The sequence below is a fragment of the Musa acuminata genome, chromosome BXJ1-4, assembly GCF_036884655.1.
Source record: "Musa acuminata AAA Group cultivar baxijiao chromosome BXJ1-4, Cavendish_Baxijiao_AAA, whole genome shotgun sequence".
Classification (NCBI taxonomy): Eukaryota; Viridiplantae; Streptophyta; class Magnoliopsida; order Zingiberales; family Musaceae; genus Musa; species Musa acuminata.
Genome location: NC_088330.1, coordinates 11,710,356 through 11,736,674, shown reverse-complemented (window position 1 = coordinate 11,736,674; position 26,319 = coordinate 11,710,356). Strand labels below are relative to the sequence as shown.

Here is a 26,319-nt window from a genome sequence, read left to right as displayed (position 1 = left end):
CATGAGGCGGTGCAGGTGGCCTACTGCCGTGTAATCTTTTGGCGTTGGATGGAGGGTGATTAAGGAGTGCCTGACCTGATCCAACGCGCCAAGCTAAGACACGTGGATAAAGCACATGACTTAGTCGTCAGGAGGCTCCGCAGATCCGACGGTCTGGGATTTTCTTCAGTTTACAACTACTTGAATCTAATTTTAAGACAATTTAACCACATTTTTATATTTACCGAAAACTGAAAGGATCAGAAGACGCGAGAGAGAGAGAGAGAGAGATGATGGATGTGATGTGATGCACAAAAGGAAGACTCGTTCTGTAATGGCTTTGATGCCATATACCTCGGGCTCTTATGAAGCTGCGGGCTCCCTCCCATAGACTGGCGGCTCCAGGATTCCAAAGGCCCTGGTTTTGGAATGGATAAGCTCGTCTGCTGCTCCTTATCAACCTCCCTAGGCCTCATCCTTCCATCGTAAGTTGTTCCTCTTGGTGTTGTTTCTTCTCCTTGGACTGTCGCTTGTCAGCCATCGTCGTCGTTGCTGCAGTCTCTGATCACAATGTCCAACTTGGTGGATACGTGGACGGCCGAGCTCGCGAAGCTTCGGGAGAAGGGTCGTGCTGCCTTCTCAGGGAGTTCGAGACCGAAGGCGGAGATGGAGGGAGGCGGTGAGCCGCAGGAGCTTCCTTTGAGCCAGGCGATCAGGATCAAGCCTCGCCCCTGGCTGCCTTTGCCTTGCACGGAAGCTGCCGTGTCCATGCTCGTCGACTGCGTCAGCCCATAGGTTGGAGTGCGCCCGCAAAACTGCTACTGCTACTGCTACTGCTACTGCTAAGAGCTCAGAGTCATTGTATATAGATATCTATCTCTGTATACATATCTATGGGTTGATCTCTTATCTGATTGCTGGGCACTTGAAGCTGGAATTTGCGCCACTCTGTTTCTTAGTGAGTTCTGTTCCACTAAATAAGCAAGAGCTGTTGGGCCTTGTGACGAAGAAACGAACATGAGGCCTTTCCACTCCTGCCATAGGTGGTCGATCGAGCTTTGCAGAAAATTGCAATGTAATATGTTGACCTAAACCTCTCACGATGTATGGCCAAAAAATATTTTTTTTTGTTATAAATTTTATATCATCAAGATTGATCGTAATAATCGAAGATACATGGGTACATATGTTATGATATTTTTTTATATTATTTTTTATATATTATATCTTTAATCAATTTATGATTTAAGGATCATGAATTTGAATAATTAATCTGATTTGAGTAATTGATCTGAATATATGATTTCATCTCTTTCACAACATATTCTTAGATTTAATATGGTATTAGAGCTTCTCTTGTGTTGCGTCGAGTAAAACTTTTCCGATGATAGTAATCTCTCTACTGTTCTATCGAGGATTAATCATAGATTTAAATAATTGATTTGAATATATAATTTTTTATTAATCATAGATTTAAATAATTGATTTGACTGTATAATTTTTTATTACATGATTGATAGAAATCTCTATCTAAAAACTTATATAGATACTTCAACGTATCATATTAATCGTTAATACGAATCATGAATTTAGATGGGTTACATTTAGGTTATTGATAGTATATTCATTAATTTACTGTAGAATTTAATTGAAATATTATACGAGTAAAATATTAGTATTTTATTAGTAGTAAATTTATTATTGGATCCCTGTTTTATTTATTGCCTTTTCTAGTCGCCCATATCTCTCTCATAATTGGTATGTTAATTTGGATGGTTCTGATTCAAATGCTTAACTTAATAAAGTTATCAGATAAGAATCTTCACAAGACAGAATAAAACCTAATGAAATCAATTCAACAAGAAGACTTATCCTCGTTTGGGAGCACTAAAAAGCGACGAATTCTAGTAGATGACGTTGCATAGGTAGCCGCATGCATTCCTGTGAGACCGACGCACGTCGATCCCTCGATTCTGCGTGCGATGCTCGATTGGCGGGCGAACGGTTCGCACCCTTTCTAGGGGCTCAGCCCACGGACTTCTGACACCCTCGAAGCCCCCGGAAATAGTCGCAGGCCCACTGATTTCCTCCTCTTTATATTGCCTCCCGTTCGTTCCTCTCCCTTCCCATCGAATCTCTAAGCTCAATCTTCCACCTGCCTCGTTTGCTTAGGATAGAGAAGTATTGGAATCGCACGGAAGAAGATGTCAAGCCTCGTCGATATATGGACGTACGAGTTCGCCAGGCTGAGGGAGAAGAACGCCAAATCCAGTTCCCAGTCTGCAACGGCGCAACTAAGAAGAGAGGAGGAGAAGAAGCGTCCGTCGAGTAAGAGCGAAGCAGTGGCCACGGACAAGGCGGTCCATGGCGTGGCCTTCTCCGAGGCTGCGGTCTTCATGCTCATGGACCGTTTTGCACCCATTTGAAGGAGGCGGAAGCTGATGCATATGAATGTTCCAGTTTTGGTTGCTTTCTCGTGGCCTCCTCTGTGGTGGCTGATGTGTGATGTTTGTTCTCCGAGGAACTGTTCACCATGTACATGGAATGAGAAAGATGATGGAATTTTGAGGACATCACGTCGATTCTTTCTCCATGTCACCCGTCTTGATGCTATGATCTCTTATCCTGCAACAAAAGTGGCATCACCACCGATAATTGTCTTACTCGGGTGATTATCAATGCAAAGAGATTAATTGAAATCACATCAATATAGATCTTCACATGGAACTTTGGATTCTTTTTCTTTGACATTTGCAGCGATATATTGTGCACAAGGAGTCATCTTCCATTAAATCTTTTTTGTCCAATTGCCAGTTAAAGCCATGGATGGTCCAGAATGAGGTCCCAGAAAAAGAGCCCCATCGTCCATCTGGCCTGCCACACGACTCACGCAATCACCCCTCTCATTTTTTCCCTCATCCATCAACCACTATTTCGAGCATTAATGGCTCAATCATGGCTCCCCAAAGCGTCCTGAAATCAATGGGCGGCTACCTCGTTGGTGAGCAAACCATGGCAATGAAACAGTAAACAGAACCAAAAGAAACACAGTAATGTCAACAAACCGTATTCTTGTAATTATTCCCCAACACCGACATGTGTTCTTAGATACAGAGAGAAATGTTAAAGAAGGGAAAAACCTGCAAAATAATTCTATATCATAGATTCCTATGTTCTTGCTATATATTTGTTGCAAATCCAAGAAGATTACAGTGGCCGACTTAGGATCTTCTCAGCTAATCTTATGTTTCCTTTGGATCTTGTTCACCTCGAACCCTTTTGGTGGCATTAGCAGCCGCCAAAGTCCCTAGCTGAGAACCGGCTCTTCTCGGATGTACTGCCGCCGGCATGCCGTAGCCCGAGCGTGAGCGACACATCTCCGGCGGCTCCGAACCTCATTCCTGCAGCCGGGCCCAAAGCAGAGGTGGCGGCAACCCCGTAGTGGTGGTACATATCGCCGATGAGGACGCTGTCGTCTACTGCGCCTGTTGATTGGTGAGTCGCAGACAGACCCGGCGGTGGGTTGTCGTCGGAGGACACCAACCGATGATTGCGCTGGGTGATGGAAGACGTGCTGGGAGAGGCTTCACTTTCGGATGCGGCATTGGTTTCCGGTCTGAGTCCTTGCTGCTGTTGCATTGGTGATTGTGTTCTTTGTTGGCTTGTTTCACTCTCTCTTTCCTCCTTGTCCTCGGACTCCTGCGTGTACATCTCCTCCACCATTGGTTTCCATAGCCTCACCCTTGCATTAATGAACCAGTTGGAGACCTGATCCACAAGTATAACGATCAGTTTTTATTGCTCTGAAGTCGATTATGAGGTGCAGAAAACATGAACCCTAGTTGACCGAAACAAAGTTCAAACAAAAAGAGCCTAAGTTTAATCCAATTAAAGTGGATCTGCTCCGCAAGTACTACATATATCTTGTTATCTTAATGTTCTTCGAGGGTTCTTTGACAGTTCAACAGAGTCTAGATAGGAAACAACACCAAAATAATGCAAGGGAGAGTTTCGATGGGATCATGGAAGAGATATTATATTCTTGGTCGGAATTCATGGAATCCGAAAGCTGATGCGTTTCTTATCATCGTGGAAGAAGATGACGGACCTGATTTCTGGATAGCCCTGTCTGCCTCGCCAACAAATGCTTATCTGCATCACTGGGATACCTGAGAAACAAAAGGAAGACCGTCAAGAATGACATGATCAGAACGAATCTTAAAAAACCTACAGTGACCATCCTTAATCACCACATACTTATGGTCGTGAACCAGTAAATGTCATTTATGAGTCTTGCTGTCATAGTATTCCAATGAATGAAAAGGATGGGACAAACAGTGAAGCTTTTGTGCAGCTTTGCTGCTGCAAGGACTACACTTATGGACAACCTAGTGCTGAATTCTTGATAAAAGTAAACCCAGATTAAAAGGACAATGCAGTTCTGAGTTCTTGATAAAAGCAAACCACTCTATGGAAAGTGACAATCATTGATTCCTATAACTACAGATAGTAGTAGTAGTAGTAGAGGAATAAAGAAAAGAAAGTGCTCCGTGCTGTGCGCGCTCTCTCTCTCCCTCTCTCTCTCTCTCTCTCTCTCTCACACACACACACACACACACACACACAGAGCAACATGACCGAGAGAGGTTTCAAGTGAATGACAACTCTTGTGCATGAAGAGAAGCAAGCATGCAGGCAGCATGGAATGCAGGAATAACTCTACTTCCAAGCATTTAGCCTAATTAAATATCCGTGTTATAATCACTCGAAACTGAGAAGGAAGTGGAACATTGTCACTATGCTAATTACTAGGGTTTATTCATGTTAGAGGAGGTGCAGGGGGAAGAGGAGAACGATGCTTAGCATAAGAATCCCATAGTAAGGTGACAAGAGAAGATAGACTCACGGGTGAAGGAAGTGCTCGAACAGCCAACCCCTCAAGATATTGACCGAACGCTCCGGCAATCCTCGTTGAGGCCTCCAGGCTTCTTGCTCAATCACGCCCATCTGATTGAATGCCCGTTGCTGCCGCAAACTCTGATCCAGCAACCGAAGCCTCGGGGTTTCTCCCTTGGTGACGCCGGAGCTACTCGCGCCTTCTTTATCCCCAAGGAGCTCGCATGTTTGCTTCAATTGTGCCGCAATGGCATCCTTGAGGCACCGGAAGTGCCGCGACATAGCCTTCTGAGCCAGAGCCGTGTACGGGGTTGCAGATCCGAACCCCATCACCGAGTCGAAGGAATTCACCACAATCTGCATTTGATCACAGTAGTGGTTGTATCTTCTGTCCACCTGGGAAGATGGGAGGACACAGAACACCATGATTCATTCCCCTTGTAATAATTTCCTTGCTCGTTCATTTTTATGTACTGTTTCACTATGCTAGACGAAATATATGGAAGGAAGCAAAAGATAAAAAGCTAAATTAGCTGCAGTAATTACACGAAGGAAGTACAATAATTAATTATCCTTTTGTGACATGCGGCTGCTAGGATGATATATGTAATTGGAGAGTAGTATACGATACGGTGGCCACAGATGCTATAAGCAACTTGTTCCGGAAGGTAAGGGTCCGAGACAGCCACACTAGCGGAAAGCCAACATGCTTCCTGTTCATGTGGGTTACGTTCGCTGCTGATGCCAAACAATAGCTGCCAAGTTTCCATGAAAGAGAGAAATGGAGAGAAAGGGAGGTGGAGTTGATTTAGATGATCTCAGGAATGCCAAAACAGTTGGCCGATAGGTGCATGATCAGTAGTCGTAGTAGTAGGAAAGCATGGTGACAGTGATTGACGCTGAATCAAAGGGTTGCAGCAGTATGTACACAAAGAAATACAAGGATCTGATGAGCCGAGACTCGTATAAATCAATCTATTTCTTATGCAGTGCTTCCACGAGGGACAGTGAGATCGTAGAAACAAAGAAGAGTAGAGTGAGCCATGGGTTCTTCTTGGAAACTACCCCTAATGGTAATCTACCCCACCTCTAGGAGTAGATAGATAGATGTCAAGTACAACGACCGGTGTCAAAAAATCTTGTGAAAATTGACTTGTGAATCCACTCAACCACCTACTGTATGAATGTAGAATATATGTGGCCACCGGCTGTCCTCCAAGTATACGAAGGAAGAATCCTAAAAGCTTACTGGAATTCTGGGAAAAAGGATGTGGATTTAGAGACAGCTTTCTAAAATTATTGGTACCAAGACATACTAGCAGGAAGGAAAGATAGATCGATACGTGCCTCGTCAAGCATGGAGATGAGCTTGGTCTTCTTTCTCTGGTGCTCGAATCTGTCGGCAGGAGACAAGGGAGGAACGTCTTTGGAAGAGGTGGTGGAAGCACCTCCACCTCCAGCACCACCACCGCCGCCGCCACTAGGGTTACGGTTAGTGTTCGATGTGCTGCCACGGTGTCTCCCTACCCTACTCCCTTTCAGTTGTCCTCTCCCCACGCTGCAGAACTCCTCCAGTAGCTCCTGCGCCGCCTTTGTGTACCTGGAGTTCCTCGGCACATTCACCACGCCCATGCTGCTATAGCCCATGTGTAGCTGCTGACCGTGGCCATGAACTTGAGCTCCTGGGATATGACCTTGAAAATGCAACGTCGGTTGCTGCTGGTTTTGCTGTTGGTTATTGAGGTATAGCGCTGCTTGCCTAACTCTTAGATCATCGGCTTTGGCCATTTCCAGCTGCTGCAGAGATGAAGAAAGAGATAACGACAGACCTTGGCCTTCTACCGCTCTTCCACCAAAGGGAGACTCTTCGACTGCTCGGAAGCCTTGATGTTGCTGGTGGAAAGTTGGAGGAGGAGCCGGCAGAGACGGAGATGAAGACCTTGGGTTCCGCTGGTGTGGCGGCGGCTGCAGTGGAGGATTCGTGAGAAATAGTTGCATCGCAGCTGCCGAATCTGTGCTCAGACCTGTCACCGGATGCTGTTGCTGCTGCTGCTGGCTTTCCTGTCGGTTCAGGCCGTACCAGTCCCCAGAGAAGCCGGGCATGGCCGCTGGCCTCGGCGGCAAATGATAGCCTCCAGAGATCTGGTTAGCGTGCAGGTCGATCGCCGTCGGTCCCGTTGCCGGGAAATCGAACATGTCCGACAACATGTTGCCGGCACCGACAGCAGCGGATTCGTAGATGTTTGTCTCATCTCCTTGATCACCGATCGGGACCAGCGGGTGACCGGCGACATCCAGGTCTTGCACCCTTAGCTTGTCCCTCCTGCTATGCTGCGGGATGTGGTGGTGGCGGTGCTGCTGCTGCTCTTGGCTTGCAGAGCGGTCGAAGCCCTCGGAGAAGCTGAAGATGCCTTGGTGGAAGCCTTGGGACATAGACGTCGGAGAAGTAGGCCCGGCCAGCGGCTTCGTGAGGACCCTGGGTGGGCTGAGGTAGGAGAAAGGAAGCTGGGATGGCTGTGTCGCTATGCCCATGCTGGTCTCTCTCTCTTCATCATCATAGCGGTCCAATTCACGTTACGCTAGCTGCAACCATAGGAAGACATGAATCGTTCAAAACAAGAAACCCAACAAGAAGAAATCATGGAGAATCAGAAGAATTCAAGGGATCATATATCTTCGCTCTTGCCGATCCCTTTCCCCTGTCCGTCTTCGCGTCGTGGTGGTGGTAATTAAGCTCAGAGATGTGCAGGTTCTTACCTAAGGTTGCATGCCTTACGGATCAGGAGAGATTTAGACCACGAAGACATCGTTGTCTTCCTGCGGAGTTGAAAACCTCTTCCAGGACTCTTCCATCCCTGTCTCCCCGATCTCCCCGCTCTCTTTGTTGCAATTCTTTTTCTTCCTCCTCCTGCAATCGCCTTCCGAAAGGGGAGAGAAAGAGCATTACAAAATGAAAGAAAAAGAGGAGAAGAAAGAAAGAAAAGAAAATGGAGACTGACAGCAGACAGAGAAAAGAGAACAAGTCGCTATTCCTCCTCCTCCTCTTCCCTTTGGACAGGTCCTCGCATTTCTATATTTCTCTTCCTCCAAATTGGCCACCACTCCAAATGTCAAATGACCACTCGACCCCCTCTGTTCCTCCTCTCCATTAAAATTACAATGGTGGGTGCCTACTTTCTTTTGCAAGACCTGCACCAATTTTTAATCGAGCCACCACGACATGCACACCAACAACATGCCTTCTTTCTCTCGCTAGATTGTAGGTTGACTCGAGGTATGCAAGGAGGGGGCGCTCATGGCTATACCTCACTTGCATCGGAGGCCCGGCTTAAAGCGGAAGACAAGGGTGTGAGTCTCGAACCACCGCCATCAAAGGGCCTCCGATTTGAGCCGATGTAGATCACGGATATCGACGTTGGATTTCGATCCAACGGTAGGTGCCCGTGGTCCTGATCGAATATGTGACGGTAGACGTGTACTTTGTCGGTTACACATAACGGGTGATGATCCGATAGCTTCTTCATCAATTATTTGGGCTGTGTTGATATGGACTCGATACCGACTCCTGTGATCACCTCAGATTCGGACGTCACCTACCATGGAAATCGCAGCATCTTGGCATCAAATGAGAGTCATGTAATTAAGCATGAGTAATTTGAACCAGAAGAAACGCTTCTGTCTTAAGCTAGAAGATGCAGCAGTAATGTGACATGATCATGGTCGTGACGCATCGGGGATCTCACGTCATGCCAGCCTTCGTTCGGTGGCTATGGGGGATGGAGGAGAACGTACAACACACCATAAAAGGAGCGACAATTACAGTGATCTCAGCTGCACAACCTGCAAAGCACGGGGAGTTGCCCGTTTGCGAAGCTCGAATCGTGCGAGGTGGGCGTGCATTGATGGTGAATCATGTGGCAACCATTGGCCATACCCCTGTAGAACTTGGTTGGTGCAGGAATCTATATCCAGGCGGGGAACTGTTTGGGATCCTTCTCCTCCTAATTATTTACATCCCTTGTTCGTCTGATCGGGAACCGAGGACCATAGCAGCACTAGCAAACCACCCACCACCGTCGGCATCACGTCGCCGCCGTCCTCTTTCATCGCCGGCGTCAGTGCACGAGGAACTGCGTGGCATTGCAGAGAAACCAGAATGAAATAGCAGGTCTCTGCATCGACGATCGCTCTCAGAAAAAAGATATAAAATAATGTGTTTTCCTTTTGCTAATCCACCATGCGAGTTGTTTACGTGAACTCTTCACCTCTCGATGATAATTATTTGAGTTGCTCCTCCGAAAAGAGCAGGAAAAGAAAGGGGATTAAAATCCAAGTATAAAAGTCGGGGTGGGAAGCGCAAACGGCGGTCGTGGATGAGGTGGCACGTGACAGGGAGGAGCTGTGCTCGTGACCGCGGAACCCCTCGTGCGGCCGTGGCCGCGACACGCGTCCTCTGATGGCGACCAACTGCCAACCAGCTTTTGCCTTTTTCTTTTCTTTTTTACTGAAAAAAAATACATTTATTTATTTATTTATTTAATATTAACTGAGAGCGCGCTCGTGCCAACGGGGACGCGTAACGGCGCCGTCGAAAGGAGGGAACGGGCGTGGGACCCACTTTTCCATGACGTTTCATTTCACGGGCGCGTCGGGCCCCACGGGGACCCCCGCTTTGCCCCCTCTCCCCGGGAAACACCGTTTCCTTTCCGGTGTTCCTTCTCTTGGCGCTCATGTCTTTGAGAAATATTGCAGGTAATCGGAGTGGCAATTTGATGGGAACAAAGGAAGAAAGAGCAGCAGCATAAAGTTCTTCATCATCCTTATTCCTTTCGTCGCTTTCATCGGGTGAAGCATCTAAATCCAGTAACCTCTCATCGATACCACCACGATAACGATTTGGAGCGTAGAATGAGACGAAGACGTAAAATGGAGAACAAGAAAAATCAATCCAAAAGTCCACAGCTCATGAATGTTAATTCCCTAAAACAAAAGACGACTTCTGATTCCATCTTTTTTCTTAGCACGATGAGTTTGTGCGCAGGCACAGTCTTCGGCTGCGATGCATGCAGATATGGATGAATCCCCCACTCGTTGTTTGCGTGCTACTGTTCCACTCAAGTCGCCAATCTCTAAGCAGCAGTCAAAAGTTTGGCAGAACTGTAGTCTCTTTCGAAACGAATGCAAAGACAATTATTGCAACACGTACGACCACATAGTAGTCGATGTTATCGCTCCACAACTCAACTCCGAAGTCGAGGTTTTAGGGATGAATGGCATGTCATTGGCTGTGATGCAGGCAATTCCTTGCCTCTGCCAACAACCCATTTGATCAAGTTTGGTCGGGACCAATCTCTCTCTACTCAGAATCAAAGAAGTATCCCAAAAGTTTATTGCGTGCGAATTAAATAACCTCTCTCTTCCACCTAATGCCTTCTTTGTTCTCGACAAGTAGTAGTTACTTGATGCCTTTGTCTAACCTAAGCATCATTTATATAAAGACGTATATGACAAATATACTTCCATATTTTCCTTAGATTCCAAGGCTCAACACCAATCTCTCCTTTGGCCTTATGATTCAGTCTCCTCTCCCATTGATGGAGAAAGTTGAAGCTGACCTTTCTTCTTTCTTATTTATTGCTCAACTAATAGAATAATCAGGGTGGATGAATTATTTTTCCTCCTCTTGATTTCCAATGTGCCAATCACGTCACATCTTAAAGGGAGAACTTGTCCTTCGAGATCCACTTGGGTCATGTGAAAGGGGTAGATTCCTCAATGATCTCAAATCTCTTCAGTTTATTTCTTTTCCAACTCTATTATATATATTTATATATATATATATATATATATATATATATATATATATATATATATACAGTGTTTCTGTCCTTTTAATTCAGGTTACAATACAATTTATATGGTTTACAAACCTAGATCGTGCATTTAGCACTGTGACTTAAGGGGGAGTTAGTGAAAGAACTGATAGTAGAGGAATCAACAACAGGTGAACGATTGCAGAGGTTGGAGACGATCTAATGAATTGTACGATGGAGAATAGTGAATCTACTTGTTGGTCATGCATCAACTGAGATCATCAACCTATTTCTACGATGGTCCCAACCTAGCATGCATGGGGTCATCGTGGTGCACTTGATGCGGAAGAACCCTTTAGGAAGAAAGGCTTTAGGAGTCGTAGGACATATGGCCATGGTGAGCCGCTACACAAGAAGCAAACCTAATGATTGGATGAGTTGAGAGACGGTCAATCACAATTAAACTTGGAATGGAAGTTATCTTTTCCTAGGGATAGATTGTGCACATAATTCTTCATGATATCTTCGACTTTGTTGGCTATGAACTTTCCAACTCTATCTTCATATTTATAGAGTATCTTTCACAGTGTCGAGTCAAACGATTCACGGACGATAGTGATAGATCAGAAAAATAAAGCTGGTAGATTGTAGGCCGATGTCTTTTGTGCCACATGAGCGAACAAAATCATAGTTCATCCATAATTCACTAAACATTTATCATTTCTTGTGATAAGGCATAATGATCAAAAGATTTTTAAAAAGCAGCAATTGAGGTTTTGTTACGCTTTCGATAAAGCTACGTTTGTAGAATTTATGTAACACGAGTTGTAATAATATTTTATTTTTTTAATAATAGAAGATTGAAATGAGAGGCGAGAAAATAAAATAATAAAGAGATAACTATTAAACTCGGTTTAGTGAACTCTAATTATGCATGTAAAATAATGCTATCAGGAAAACAAATGTGTGAACTCGCAACACCCGCACATATATGTTTTTTGTGTATGTTCTTTCTCCCGCTTAAGAATGAATATGATTTATTTTAATTTTAATTTTTTTTTGCATTTACCTTTGTAAATTTTTGGTAACCAAAGAGAAGTTTCACACCTTTTGATGCTCCATGTTTTTTCTCCTGCTTTTATTCCTTTTACTGTTGCCCTGAGCCAACATCCTCCCTAGTTAGTCACTTTCTTCTCAGACTACCTTAATAACAGCAACATTCTCCTGCTGCACGGCCCCCCCAAGCTACCACTTGAGTAACTCACCGATTCACTCGCATCATCTCTCTCTCTCTCTCTCTCTCTCTCTAATGGTGTCATGCAACACAGGGACGCAAAAGGAATAATAAAGATAACAAAGAGAGAGAGAGAGAGAGAGAGAGAGATGAGTGTCATTGGTGCACAAAGAGAACTTTTGAGCACTGGCCAGGTTGATAAAGACGGTGGTGGAATTATTAAAGCTGGTAGCACTTCGGATGCGTGGCCGAGGTGGACCACTGGCGGGCACTGCCGACAGGGGGAGGCCCGGGCCACGTGGGCTCGGCAGTCCGGTGGCCGCCGCGGTCCACACGGCCGAGCACCTGTGGACGATCTCGGCGACACATGGCGCGAGGCCGGTGGCGCTAGGCTGGCCGGCTCTCTTGAACCTGAGATATCTTAAGCGGGCTACCTCGTCTTGCAGCTGTTACGGTTGGGAGTTATTAGGGCATGGGTCCCTTCCCCTTCGTCCGCAGGGCACGCTCGCCAACTTGCCCTCCTTGTGCTGTCCATCTCTAATGGCTTCGGAGGCTGAAAGAATTACCACTGTTCAAACGTTTGGGAGGTTTGACGAGCTTTGGATTGGGCACAGCATTAAAGTGGTGTGGGCTGAGATGCCATTTGTCCAGTACCCGTTTGTCTCCTTCTTCGCTGAACTGTTCTTCTCTGTGCTGTCCTTGTTTAGCTTGTCCTCCGTTGAGTCGATGTAAGAGCTGTTCTGCAGACTTATTAGTAAGCTCATATCCAAGAGTTTTTACCTCACTAACTCTGAGGCAGGTCGGTGAAGCCGACGAGTTTGTCGCTGTTAGGAACGTGCTGCCATACGAGCGTGAGAGAGAGAGAGAGAGAGAGAGAGAGAGGTGGCTAATAAATGTGTGGGGATAACCATAGCTAGCACTTGGTGACATGGCGGAGGGAAAGGCCGAGGAGGCAAGAAGCTCGACAGGGGATGGGCCGGCGACCCCACATGCGTTAAAGGAGCAACGACGGCCACTGACAAGACGCGAGCTCTCTGACAGCGATTCGACCATCGTTTCCATGGTCTCAACCTCGCTGCAACCGATCTCATCATCATGCAGATCGCGGCAGTAACATGCACGCATCATAATAGACCAGTCCCCCCACTCCCCCCCTTCATTTCACTGCAATCTTGGCACGGAGAACTGCATGTATTGGGTATCAGGAACATGGATTCAGAGATGCATGCAGCTCTAAGGTGAAGCTTGATTGATTCAGAGAACATGGGGCGACTGGCTAGATTTGATTGATTCATCCAGCACATGCACCGAGGGCTGGCATCAACCTCGAATGCACAAAGAGAAGCTTGATGATTGCCAATAATCAAGTTATCTAAGAAATCCTTATCATCATTTGTGGAATCTAAGGTGAAGCTTAAATCTTGGTTGCATCGGTAGATAATGGAATTTCCATTTTTATTTTCTCTTGGAATCATCGGGTATGCTAAGAATCAACTACTGCAGTCGACTAATACTAGGTGCTGGCGTGGCCAAAGGCCCACATCAAAGATTAGCCCATTGCATCTCCAGAAGGCCCATGACCCGACCCGGCAAGTGTATGAGGTTCCAAGAGAACGAGAAGCAGCAGCAGCCAAATGTGATGATGATGATGATGATAACATTAATAGTAATTATTATTAAAATCATTACGTTATGGAATTAAAATGGGCATCAAATAGGATAAAAAAAATAAATCTCGCCGTTGCCGGGGATCGAACCCGGGTCACCCGCGTGACAGGCGGGAATACTCACCACTATACTACAACGACTTTGTTATGGCAGTAGGAAATATTATTATTTTTATATATTAATATAGACTTAGAGATTCATTGAATCCGGACCAGGCTTTTAATCTGGACGGCGACACGATACGGGTTCATGCTCAGATGGTCCTATTCAGACGACAGTTTCTCATCGTCCGATTTGACACCAATGGTTGTGATCGATCTAGCAGCTTGCCACATCCTTGATGTGATATGGCAAACTTTCAGCGGGTTGTCCTCGGACTCGAGGAAACGTAGCAGACGCCGGCGGGGCCCACCAGAGGCGAAATAACATGAGCCACGTGGGTGGTCAGCCGAATGCACCAACCTCTTCACACACTGGCGCTTCACCATGCAGTTTGCAGTGTGCAGTGTGCAGTGTGCAGTTTGCAGTTTGCAGTGTGCATTGCATCGATTCCTTCCATGGAGTTGGTGTACATCTTTCCTCCTCGAGGAGACTCACTTACCTGCTTTGCTGGTAAAAGTTCAATGCATAGAAGCGTAGCGACAACCACAAAAAGACCTTCGTCCATCTTATCCAATGACACCACCATGAGCTCATCCTGTTCCCACTAAACACCCTCGGACGGACGTCCTTGAAGTTGCGAGTTCCAAAACGATGAATCACGTCCGTCATTTGTCGTAAATTTGTCTAACGAGAGAGGGTGACACGAGGCAGGTCTAAATGGATAAAGATTTATTGGTTGAGATTAAAGTAAGGAGTTATCTGACAGCATCCATTTAGGTCACAATAGAATATACCTTTTCCTGAGGTTGCTGCTCCTCTTCATTTATTAGTAGCCCCTCCACCGCCACCTTGGGTTCCCCAATACCAAACCAGTAGAGAGGGAGGGAGAGGGAGAGACATGGAGAAGTCTCTTGCATGGGCTTCCTGCGGCGAGGAGGAGAAGGCCTGTGTGGGTTGGATCAAGAGGTACTTCAACGACTGTGTGTGCAGTCCAAGTGGTGTGCTATCTTTCGGCCTCGGCATGATCAGCCTCTTGTGCTGGGGGATAGCAGAGATCCCACAGATCATCACCAACTTTCACAGCAAGTCTGGCCATGGCGTCTCCTTTGCTTTCCTCCTCACCTGGGTCATCGGGTCCGTTCCCTTAAATATTTCTCCTCTTACGGTAGCGCACTGCTAATCATATGATCGTGGCACACTAGTTCATATGAAGCTTTTCAGCAGTTGTTATCTTCTCTCGATGCAGTGACATCTTCAACCTGGTGGGTTGCCTTCTCGAACCAGTAACGGTGAGCATTCTTAATTTGAAGTTCTAGCTCAGATCTTTTCGCATTAAAGCGTTGTAGATCTTATCTACTAAAGAAGTTCATACGGTTTGTTGGCTGCAGTTGCCTACCCAGCTCTATACAGCGCTGGTAAGAACATTTAGGGCCCTGCCATCTGTTTGAAGCTCTTCCTTTTGGGATTTAAACGAGACAGCGTAAATCCATGTATAAATCTAGACTTGAATTCAATGGTGCAGTTATACACGGCCACCACAGTTGTTTTAGTGCTGCAGACTCTGTACTATGATTACTGGGTAAGATGGTGGAAGAAGAGAGGTTTAGAGGCTCCACTAGAGGTCATCATTCCGCCACCATTCTTATCCAGCGTGTACTTGGTATATATTTTTTGTATATGCTTAATAAAACTTCGTCGTCATGATTGATAGGTTGAGGAAGGCAGCTGCAAACGTTTGAATCCAAAGAATGAGGATCTCAGCCGACCCTTACCGACTCTCACTGCCTCGCGGAGAACATCGTCTCGTGTAGATGTATACTATACGTACGTGTGACTTCTCTCCACTAGCCAAACAATGAACTGAAACAAGTCCCAATCTCTAATTAATCATGCATCTCTGCTTTGCGTGCGCATATGGTCGCAGGTCAGCAAGGTCTTTGGCGAGCAGTGGGACTCCACCGTGTCGGTCGTCCTACCTTGGAGTTGTGCCAGCTCGCAGTGGCCCGTCGGCCTCCGGGTACATGGAGTCGTCGGGTTCTGATGAGGAGGGCTCGCCGAGGCACCAATCACGGAGCAGCGGCGTGAGCAATCCCAAGAAAGTTGTCTCTCGCTCGGTGAGTCGTTTGTGACATGGCATAAAATTCTGGCAGTGATGTACTAATCTTCCTGGCCTAAGGTTATGGCAGGTTAGCTATGGAACTTTTGCAGCTGGCGCAGCCAGTCTACCATTTCAAACCAAAGCTTTAATGGAAGTACAGACAGGATTAGCAGTAGGAAGAACCGTGCAGGTCCCCATAGTTGGATAGACTACAAACTTTAGATCACAACTAGTGTTCAATGGAACTGGTGAATTACTGTTCTCTTTCTGATGCTTCAGGAAGGAGGCATAAGATCATTGGAAGGGAACACTTATGGGCTGCTGTTAGGATGGATTATGGCGGCCATTTACACGGGAGGCCGCCTGCCCCAAATATATTTGAATGTGAGCGGATATGCTTATCTTCCATTCCAATATTCTGACATCTGATACTGTATACTTGTTTCACTTTTAATCATATTTGAATTCATGTGTATCGAACAGATTAAGCGTGGGAGTGTGGAGGTCAGACCTAAAACTTCCAAGTTTTGAGCATTTTCATTTGAATTCCAAACTCTGATACACAAACGATATCTATTTGCAGGGATTAAATCCTCTGATGTTCTTGTTTGCACTCATTGCCAATGCTACTTATGTCGGAAGGTTCTTTCTCCTCGACTCCGGCCTCCAAAAAAAACACACCTTATAAGTAACCACCTTTTTCTTGATGCAGCATACTCTCGAGGAGTGTCGAGTGGGAAAGAATCAAGGCTAATGCACCTTGGTTGCTGGATGCAATCGTTTGTGTGCTCCTTGATCTCTTTGTATCCTTCCCTCTTCCTGTCTATCTTCATTCATTTCTTAGTTCTCGAATGCTTCGGATTCTTTTACTGCCTGTTTTGAATTGACCCAATTTTTCATCAGATCATCATACAGTTTGTCTACTACAAGCTCGTGCACAAAAGGATGGCAAACAATGAAGATGACTACGAAGGCTTTACAGAAACCAAAAAGAACCTTTTCTGAAAGCTGTGGGGTGTGTGGTAGGTATTCTGCCTAAGGATGCAATGTATGTATAGTTAAGATGCATCCACTTGTATCTGTTGTTGCCTTGATGAAGTTGAGTGAACTTTGACTCATATTTACCAGTAGCTGTATGCCATGGAATTTCTTTGCTCCCTAAATTACTTGTTGTCTCGAAATGGCTCCTCTAAGATCGATCGCAGGTACGAATTCCAGGTTATAATTCACATACCAAGATACTGAGCATCATCCTGCTATGGTATATTTATGCTTCTCTTCATGTACGTCGACGACTATTACCAATATACAAGGCACTTCACCATTTAGTCGATGATATTTCCATCATGGGCAGCCCCAATCAGGGTGCTTCTGCGTCCATGACAGTCACAGCAGGGCCAGGACGAAGCAGAACACTCTTCTGCAGGGCGTGACAGAGTGAAGGCTCCTCCGTCTCTCCTGAGCTCATTGAACCGGTTGACGTCGAAGTTGCGGGCTTTCATCAGCCGCTTCCGCTTGGCGGCGAGGCGGCTCTCGAAGAAGCCCTCGAAGGAGGGGTCCCTTGAAGTGCGAAGGAAGAAGGCGTAGCCGGCCATGAAGTAGAGGGAGGTGACGTAGAAGCAGATGGGCTCCATCACGTCCCACGACAGCTCCCAGAAGGTGAGTCGCATGAAGCCGGCGGTCTGCAGCGCCAGGAAGGCCAGCCCGCACCACATCTCCCTCTTCACGAGGGCCTCCGCCTTCACGTCGATCTCCGCCTTCTTTTCCTCCATCGCCTTCAACTCTCTACTTCGTGGATCGCTCTGGGATGATAGCGACGGTGGAATCATGCTCTCGATTGCTTTGGTCACCTGGAGATCCATTTGGAACAGTTTCAGCTACCTTTGTTCGATTGCAGAGAAGCAAGAGGCGCAGAGAAAAGAAAATAGGCATGCGCTGCTCGCCATTTCAGGGCGGACGAAGACGATGTCCCCCAAGACGATGACGGCGCCGGACTCGTCCAACGCTCTCCCCAGACCCGCACCCTCCTCCATACCCCCCGCCACCTCCCCGCACACCTGCGAGAACTCGGAGTAGGAAAGGCAGGCCCTCCCTGTCCCCCTCAACCTCGCCCTCGCCACCTCCATCCGCGCCGCCCGCGCCACCTTCCTCGCCTCCGCCACCGAGACTGCCGCATCGTCCATCCTCTTCGTCGTCGGCGGAAGCAGCCCTTCCAGTCGGATCCGGCTACCGTTCATCTCCCGGATGCGGTCCATCAGCCCGTCTCCGACCGGAAGCGCGAGCCTGGCCGGTGGCGTAGTTGCCGCATGGAAGAACGGCCGACGCTGGAGGAACTGGCGGAGGAGCCCAGGCTCATCGGCGCCGGATCCAGGGAGAAGCCTCCGGAGGAGCGACGTGGCGGGGCGGGGAGGAGGTATCGCCTCGGGGGAGGCGATCTTGGCGACGTTGGAGAAACGGCTAGCCACCATCTTGCGCAGGGCCATCGTCGAGAAAGGGAGTTTTCTTCTTCTTCTTCTTCTTCTTCTTCTTCTTCTTCTTCCTCTTTTCACTCTGTGTGCGTCCTGTTTCCGAGACACTCTGCTCGTTAATTTTGAACGGAATGGAGGAGAAGGTTGGCCATTTTATAGGGTGACGGACGACGATGAGAGAAATCCTTCGTGATTCACACATCACGATCATTGTTTGGATTCTCCACCAGAAGTTGGATTCGCTCAGATGTACCGTATATGATTGGAGATACGCGTACTTGACCAAATTTCCGTTATCCCAAGCGCGCGGCTCTCCGACCACAAACCGCCTCTCGTTAAATTACCCGTGCAACGTTCGACAAACACCAATACATTTACGCGCCCTATCGTGCATTTGCGGTTTCGATGATGACATGACTCGTTCATGAACACGCCGCACCCACTCATCTCTCTTGGTCGAGTCTGGGTTCAGCAAAGCAGTCAAGTCGATCCCCCTAAGCTATTGCAATCATGTAATGTCAATTCTTTTGATTTGTTTAAATGGTATCTCGAAATGGAACCACGAAGTCATTGAAAGGGATGCCTAACGCCAAAGGAAGCTCTGCCGTGCAATGTTGGATTCCACATAGTAAGGCCTTAATCGATGTCTACTGGGATCCCAACATAAATGTTGGCATTTCCTTGGTGTTGTTCGGGGTGTTGTGCCACGCATAGAGGAATTTTGAGTCAGCTCCCCGGATAGCGGACGCGCAATACGTCGAGCAATTTGCATTCATCATTCCACAGACGATGGGAATGAATGACTACCTCAGACATGGCTAATGCTTCTGCTCCTGTAAAACACCGACACACACAAAGACTAATAATATGACTTCATAATGCCCTCGATGTAACGTGTCGATCGTCAGTGTCTGCGTTTACAGAGTGTTCCGAAAGCTATACAGGATCGCATTATTGTCATCTGGACGGCAGCAAAAGTTGGTCCTTAAATATGCATTCTGACCTGTGCTTCTTGCATCCGAGTAAGCCAACTTGCTCCATAATATAATCACCAGCCAGAGTCGATCGACTCTGAGTTGATTCTTGAGAGCTAAATCCATGAGGAGTTGCTTTCATCACGGAGCATCAATTTGGTTAGGCAGGAATGGCTTGTGACGGCAAGATCCTTCCAACCACAACCGGCACTAATGTCACCAGTCACTCACTAGTTGATGCAATTTGGTTGCATGATGCAGCCTCAAATCCCTGAACAAGGGGAAAAGTAAGATCCTTCGGCAACAGTGACACACACCATTCCACTGGATTCATGACATCACGATGATTCCTCCTCCGTTCCATCCCACCAGTAGGCTTTTACATACACTAGGATAAAGCAGAATACAAGTGCCTTCAATATTCACCATAATTCATTCATGAAGATTCTTCTCGAGCATGTCTCAGAAAATTCCTACGCACCGATACGTTTGATGGAGAACTCAAATTGAACATGTCGAGATAAAACATTTCTCTAACAATTGCTTAAACTGAATCGATGGCATCGATTACAAAAATGAAAACCATCTTTCATAAAAAGCAGAGTGAACGAGGTTAGTGTCTTCCGAGTTACTGGTTTTGTGGATCAAAAGAAATCTTTTCACGAGTGCTCTAAACAAATGTGCAGATAGATACTAAGCTACCAAAAGTATTGGAAAGGTTGCAAGAATAAAGAGGAAAGAATGTTGATGCAATTGGCTTCTGATTAGACATTCTAGTGAACACCAAGTCGACGTCCAACGAGCCCCAGCGAATTCTTAAAAGAGATACATATCTCAGAAGTGCAGGGAACACTCGAGGAGGAATCCTAAATTGGGTGATTCCACACTGGAATGGTGGAAGCACCATTGGAGAGTTACTAACGACAGGAGAGGAATATGGGTTGGCCCCCAAATTCCTCCGTGAAAGCAACTCAGATTCTTGGGCAAAAGAAGTTGACACAGTGTTTGATCTTGATGAAGGAGGGGGGGAACGACTCTTGGTGACCGATCCAAGGAACACGGTTCCTTATTCTTTCCTCTGCTACATAGAGTTCTTCTTTGCTTTTCCTTCTTTTGTGGGCTTCAGTTGCATAAAGTTGACACCAAGTGTTCGATGCAGCTTGTTGGATATGACCATTATTTACTCTCATCAGTGTCAACAAGTGATCAAGTTTCTAGAATGCAGAATTCCATGGCGGCTTGATGCCTTGTCATGCTCCTGACCACAAATCCATGAACATAAAAGAATTAACGTATTTCTTTTCTTTTATTTTAGGGAAAAGGCACAGGTTCTTCGATATCAGCCATGCAGTTTCTTTCTCCTCTTTGTATCGCCTACTGTGAAGCCATGGAGCTACAATATATTCTCTCTCATCCTAAGAGAAACACTAGCATCAACAGTAATAAATATAAGTATAAAAAAATTATAATAGAAAATTTTTATCCGAAAGCTATAACAATATAGATATGTAATGGGAACTAGACTATCTTTTCTTCTTTTTCTATCCTTCACAAGATGTTACGAGCGATGAAGGTCCTGTTCTTTTGTTGGTGAGAATAAAATTACTATGATGATAATTAGGAAAGTTCCTTCCTAATATAATATTTTAATTATATTAATAATAATAAAAAATAATTTTATGATTTTTTAATCACTGATTTAGCTTTATGATTGTAGAATTTTATCTCGAGACTTGATGTGTTTAACTCAATTGCCAAATCATTGTATATACTTTGTGATATATTGTGATAATTTTCTTCAGAATTATAAGCAGTTCTATGCATTATGATATAAAATATTTTATGGTTAGAGAAAAAATTCATAAATAATTTATATGAACTTAAGTTTCATTGTATTGATTGTTAAGTCATTCACTTATGACTTATAACCATAGTGCTTAAAAAAATATGTTATTATGATTGGGTTTGTGAACAACTCATAAAAAATATGATGATATATATTTTTGATGTATATTTATTAAAAAAGAAGTTATATTTGTATCACCTACATGACTATGTTCTTTCTCCTATTATTAAGGAATCATATCATAATTGGACTTTCTATTGACTAATAACCAAAATCAGAATCCAATCATTTCTATAATATATCTTACGTAATTAAATAGGACCTCATAATCTAACATTTTCTTACTTGATCTATTAATTGATAAAATATTTAAAAAATTAAAATCAAAATAAAATAAAATAAAATTTTATTTAAAATAATTTTATTTGAATATATTATAAAACTTTTAAAAAATATTTTATAAATTTTATAAAATAAGTCAATAAATCTAATAAACATAATACTACATTAAGTTTGACTATAGTAATATGTCATTAATATCATACTTCCTTCTACTAATACTGTTAGCTCTTACTAATAAAGTCCAAAAGTCCCTTACAATTTATCTCGTTAAGATAATCCAATTAGCATATTAAACTATAATATGTACATATATAAAAATATGAACAAAATAGTAGAAATAAATAGTTTAATTATAAAAATAAAATATTAATTATAATATTTATTAAAAAAATATATATCACCAAATGTCTGAAGTTATTTACAATCCCAATCATAAAATATATTCTTTTAAATACTCTAGGTTATAAGTCTTAAGTGAATGACTCAACAATCAATATAATAAAACTCAAGTTTTTAATTGATATTAATTATTTTTTATCTTTTTCTTTAAACATCAATTACTTTATACCATAATGCATATAATTGTTAGAGTACTTACAATTCTTAAGTAAAAAAATTACTACGATATATCACAAAGTATATCTAGTGATTTGACAATTAAGTTAAACTCCTAAAATAAAATTTTATAGTTATAAAGCTTTATTGGTAGCCTCAAAGAATATCATAAAATTAATTTTTATTATTAATAATACAATAATATATTATTTTATATTTTTTTCTTGTAAATTATCCCTTCAACTAATAATTATAAAATGTAAAGTGGACTTCCTAGTATCAACACAATTTATAGAATCAATAAATGAAAATATCATCATTTTAAACTGATCTAATTTCATATATATATATACATATATATATGTATATGTATATATATATATATATGTATATGTATATATATATATGTATATATATATGTATATATATATATATGTATATATATATATATGTATATATATATATGAGCATATAATCTTTTTTCTCTTTTAGATATTTTATTATTTTTTAATGATCTTTTAGTGTATCATTTCCGGATAACTCTAATACCTACCAATATTCTAACTATAAAATTAATATTTGATATGGTATAGGCTTAAACATGTAATAGAATTCTAATTGTATATACATAAGGAATACTTTTCTTATATTATTCTTTTTCAAGTCATTTTAAAAATACTTATTTTAATTAAAAAATTTTACTTATGTCATTTGTTGAATAAAGCTGTATACTAAATTTTAGTTAGTTATTTTATTAATATATTAATTAATAATTTATTAGTAAATTTAAATTAATCTTTAAAATATTCTAATGTGCTAGTTGTAAACTATAATAAAATCTAAATATTATTAGTAATTATCATGAAATTGAGTCTTTTAAAACTTTTTTTATTATTTATTTCATAGAACTCTTAGTATTTTATGATTTGATCCTTTCAACTAGTTAGATTAAGATATAAACACTAATGCAAATTGCATATGGTCAAGTTCTTTATAACAAATTATTATAAAATATATAGGGATATTTATAAAAATCAAATCAATGAAGTACCCTTATAATAAAATAATATAATATTAATACTTTAAGTATTTTAATAAATATTGAACAATTGATATCTTCTTCATTTTATCTTTAGGTGAAATATTGACATATCTAGTGTTCACACAAAATTATTTATAGAGGACTTTGGAATAATATTACTATCATTTAATATTCAATATAAAACAGTATCATTCTACCTCATCATATAATTATTCAAAATAAATTCTCCTTTGGGTTTTCTAAATCTCTTAATTATGTGTTATTATAAATATTATTTTTTTGATGTTAATCAAGACTAATTATTTAATATAATTTTATAAGTTATTGATCCAGACCATTTGGTGGCTATAAGACCAATACAATAATATAAAATATAATTTAAATTATTTTTTATAAATAATATAATATTTATCATAATTTACATCCTATAAACTTATCATCTCAAGCTACTTTGACAACTACCAATAAAATAAAACTTAGGAATATAAGTTATAAATAATATTCATCAAAATTTTTAATTTAATTTATGTTGAAATAGTTTAATAATAATAAAATAATAATCATAATAATTATCAAACATTAATCAACATAAAAGAAAACTCATATGATAACTATAATCATGATGAAAAAAATAAATATTATTTTATAATTTTAAACATATATGTGAAAACTAAATAAATATCAAAGAATGATAATTAGATTTTTATTTATCATATTCAAAATTTTATAAATACGTCACATGAAAAATAGAAAAGAAAACCTTAATTTATATTTGTTTAAATTTTGTATTAGACTCTTACACCAGTCAATTATATTTAATTGTATAGGCCTAGAATTAAGCTACTCAAATTGAGCATATAGATTTGGGCTGACCATTTGCCTAATTAGAATCATCAAAATTAAAATTTATCAAAGTAAAAAATTAATGAGAATTTGACTTTTTTCGAATTCGATTTAAACTTGGTTGGTCGAATCTAAATCCAATCAAGTAGTCAAAATATAATCATGATCAAGTCTGATCAAAATATATGATTAAAATAAATTAAACTAATTAATTTTATAATTAAGGATATAAGAAAAAAATTAATTTTCAAAGGGTAAAATTATAATTTTATATGTGATATATAATAGAAACATTCAATTTCTAGAAAATATAACTAGAAGAATAAATTGACAGACATAAATTGAAATTATTTGATTTTCGAGGGATAAAAATATCTTTTTTTTAAAAAAGAAAGAATAAATTTTAGTTGTTGCTATTGCATTTCACTGTGCCCACACGATCGAGTCTTGCTGGTAATGTACCAACACCATGAATGTTCTTAAGCGATTTATCAATGACCTTACTATCGTCGCATTGTGTCGCCACATTGTGTCATTGTGCCCATGCGTGGTTATGCGCATGTATCATCCGACAACCCACGATTGCCATGACACATGGCTATACCCATGCTTCCGCTTATGCAATTGTTGGTCTTCAGCGTCTAGTTGACACCGACAACGACTAACAAATGCCTCAATTACATTACTATGACCGCCATAGGTAATGATGTTGTAGCAATCATCATAAATACTACATGCAGCAGTGTTGCTACAATCACCTATGACCAAGGCAAGCTGGCCACTGTAAGGTTGCTGCATATAAGCAATTGTGCATGCAACCATTGTTGGCTGTCACACCCTACTGTCACGACCTTAGCTGGAATTGCCTAAGGCGTGCGGCACCCTTGCGACCAAAGACGCGAACTTAGCTTGCGTTGCCTAAGTCGCGAGTTACTCTTGCGGCAAAGACGCGAACTTAGCTTGCGTTGCCTAAGTCGCGCTTCGCCCTTGCGATCTTGCTCCGCAAGGATCAGCCCACTTTGTAACCTCTCGCAGGTCCCGAAGGACCTGTAAAAGAGAAAGAGAGTTAGATCGAAAGAACGAGCAACGGACAAGTCCCGAAGTCTCGCGAAAAGGAAAGCTTTACAAGCAATTCGTCGAACACCTTGTGTGCACAAGAGAAAAGAGGGAGAGGGGGAAAAGCAAGACTTTCAAGGATGAACGAACAGCTGCAAGCCCACAAACAGCCGCTCACCTGGTCCCGGACGCAACACCAAGTTCCCGTAAAGGTCACGTGCGAACTTGCGAAAGAGTGTTCAACGCCCGGTATATAACCGAAGCCCCATCCAGCCATGTGCCACCCGGGGGGTTCCTGGGTGCTGAGATGGCTGACGTTTTGGTGAGCGGAGGCAGCACTCCGCTCACCTCCCGCGGCACGCGAAAACGGAGCCGTTTTGGGCTGTTTTGGGGCTATTTTGCTCGGTTCGGTGAGCGATCGCTTTGCAACGCTGCAGCTTGTTCAAACTTACATATTTACAAGCAAAATGACCCAAAACCATGGGAAAACATGCTGTCAAGCAGCTGTACATGCGGGTGTGAGCGACGAACGGTTCGTTGAACGAAGTTGTTGCGGGTGCGCGACGACCGTTCGTGACATTCTCCCCCACTTAAACTGTCGACGCCCTCGTCGACGCTTGTTGGTAGTTGTTGATGACGTCTTCTTCATGTCGCAGGGCGTCTTCAGGCTCCCAACTGGCTTCAGTTCGGGGAAGCTTTCGCCACTTCACCAAGTACTATGTTTGCTCCGCTCCGTTGGGTAGCTTTATCTTGCGATCCGCCAGAATGGTTTCCACTCGCTTCTCGTAGGAGGCTGTGATGGGAGGTAGCCGAGTTGGAACACTTCGAGAAGCATCTTGCGGATCTGAATGGTAGGCCTTCAGGTTGATGGCGTGAAGAACGTTGTGAATTTTGAACCACGCCGGCAGCTGCAACTTGTAAGAAACATTGCCTACCCTGCTGATAATTGGGAAGGGCCCTTCATACTTACGCACCAATCCTTTGTGGACTCTTTTCCTGAAGAATTGGAGTGATGCTGGTTGGAGCTTTACCAACACCAAATCGCCAACTTTGAACTCCTGTGGTCGCCTTCCCAAGTCTGCCCACTTCTTCATTCGTTTTGCCGCCTTCTCCAAGTAAGCCCGCGCAATATCGGCATTTCGATGCCACTCCTTTGCGAAATGGTAGGCTGATGGACTACTCCCAGTATACCCAATTGCCATAGTGTGCGGAGTCGACGGTTGTTGTCCTGTGATAGTTTCGAAGGGGCTCTTGTTGGATGCAGAGCTCCGCTGCAAGTTGTAGGAGAATTGGGCGATGTCCAACAGCTTCACCCAATCTCGTTGATTGGCACTCACGTAGTGCCGGAGATACTGCTCTAAGAGCGAATTTATTCTTTCAGTCTGACCATCCGTCTGGGGGTG

The 26,319-nt window shown here is 43.0% G+C and overlaps 3 protein-coding genes and 1 non-coding gene across 7 annotated transcripts; 1 reads left to right on the top strand and 3 right to left on the bottom strand.

Annotated features, from left to right (window-relative positions):
* Positions 1-3,035: 3,035 nt before the first annotated feature.
* On the bottom strand, positions 3,036-8,172 carry LOC135649009 (BEL1-like homeodomain protein 4). 3 transcript variants are annotated; one of them, XM_065167099.1, is made up of 6 exons: positions 7,875-8,172; positions 7,633-7,793; positions 6,223-7,458; positions 4,886-5,271; positions 4,088-4,148; positions 3,036-3,747 (listed from the first exon to the last, which is right to left on the bottom strand). In XM_065167099.1, exons 3-6 carry the CDS (start codon positions 7,405-7,407, stop codon positions 3,268-3,270), a joined length of 2,112 nt encoding a protein of 703 aa, XP_065023171.1. In that variant the 5' UTR covers positions 7,408-7,458; positions 7,633-7,793; positions 7,875-8,172; the 3' UTR covers positions 3,036-3,267. The 3 variants fall into 3 exon arrangements, with proteins under 3 accessions (XP_065023171.1, XP_065023181.1, XP_065023176.1); XM_065167109.1 differs by having other exon boundaries at positions 7,633-7,783; XM_065167104.1 differs by lacking the exon at positions 7,875-8,172 and having other exon boundaries at positions 7,633-7,859.
* A 5,486-nt stretch (positions 8,173-13,658) lies between these two features.
* TRNAD-GUC (transfer RNA aspartic acid (anticodon GUC)) lies at positions 13,659-13,730 on the bottom strand. The gene has a single exon. It is a non-coding gene; the product is annotated as a tRNA-Asp (tRNA).
* An 810-nt stretch (positions 13,731-14,540) lies between these two features.
* On the top strand, positions 14,541-16,920 carry LOC103981451 (uncharacterized). Of its 2 annotated transcripts, XM_009398180.3 has the most exons (12): positions 14,543-14,826; positions 14,939-14,981; positions 15,081-15,107; positions 15,215-15,313; positions 15,404-15,516; positions 15,617-15,806; positions 15,879-15,980; positions 16,070-16,174; positions 16,274-16,294; positions 16,374-16,432; positions 16,503-16,593; positions 16,694-16,920. In XM_009398180.3, exons 1-12 carry the CDS (start codon positions 14,591-14,593, stop codon positions 16,793-16,795), a joined length of 1,188 nt encoding a protein of 395 aa, XP_009396455.1. In that variant the 5' UTR covers positions 14,543-14,590; the 3' UTR covers positions 16,796-16,920. The 2 variants fall into 2 exon arrangements, with proteins under 2 accessions (XP_018680067.1, XP_009396455.1); XM_018824522.2 differs by lacking the exon at positions 16,274-16,294 and having other exon boundaries at positions 14,541-14,826.
* Positions 16,921-17,029: 109 nt separating this feature from the next.
* LOC103981450 (calcium uniporter protein 2, mitochondrial) lies at positions 17,030-18,394 on the bottom strand. Its single transcript, XM_009398179.3, has 2 exons — positions 17,734-18,394; positions 17,030-17,640 (listed from the first exon to the last, which is right to left on the bottom strand). The coding sequence occupies exons 1-2, from the start codon at positions 18,271-18,273 to the stop codon at positions 17,116-17,118; spliced, it is 1,065 nt and encodes a 354-aa protein (XP_009396454.1). The 5' UTR covers positions 18,274-18,394; the 3' UTR covers positions 17,030-17,115.
* Positions 18,395-26,319: the final 7,925 nt, after the last annotated feature.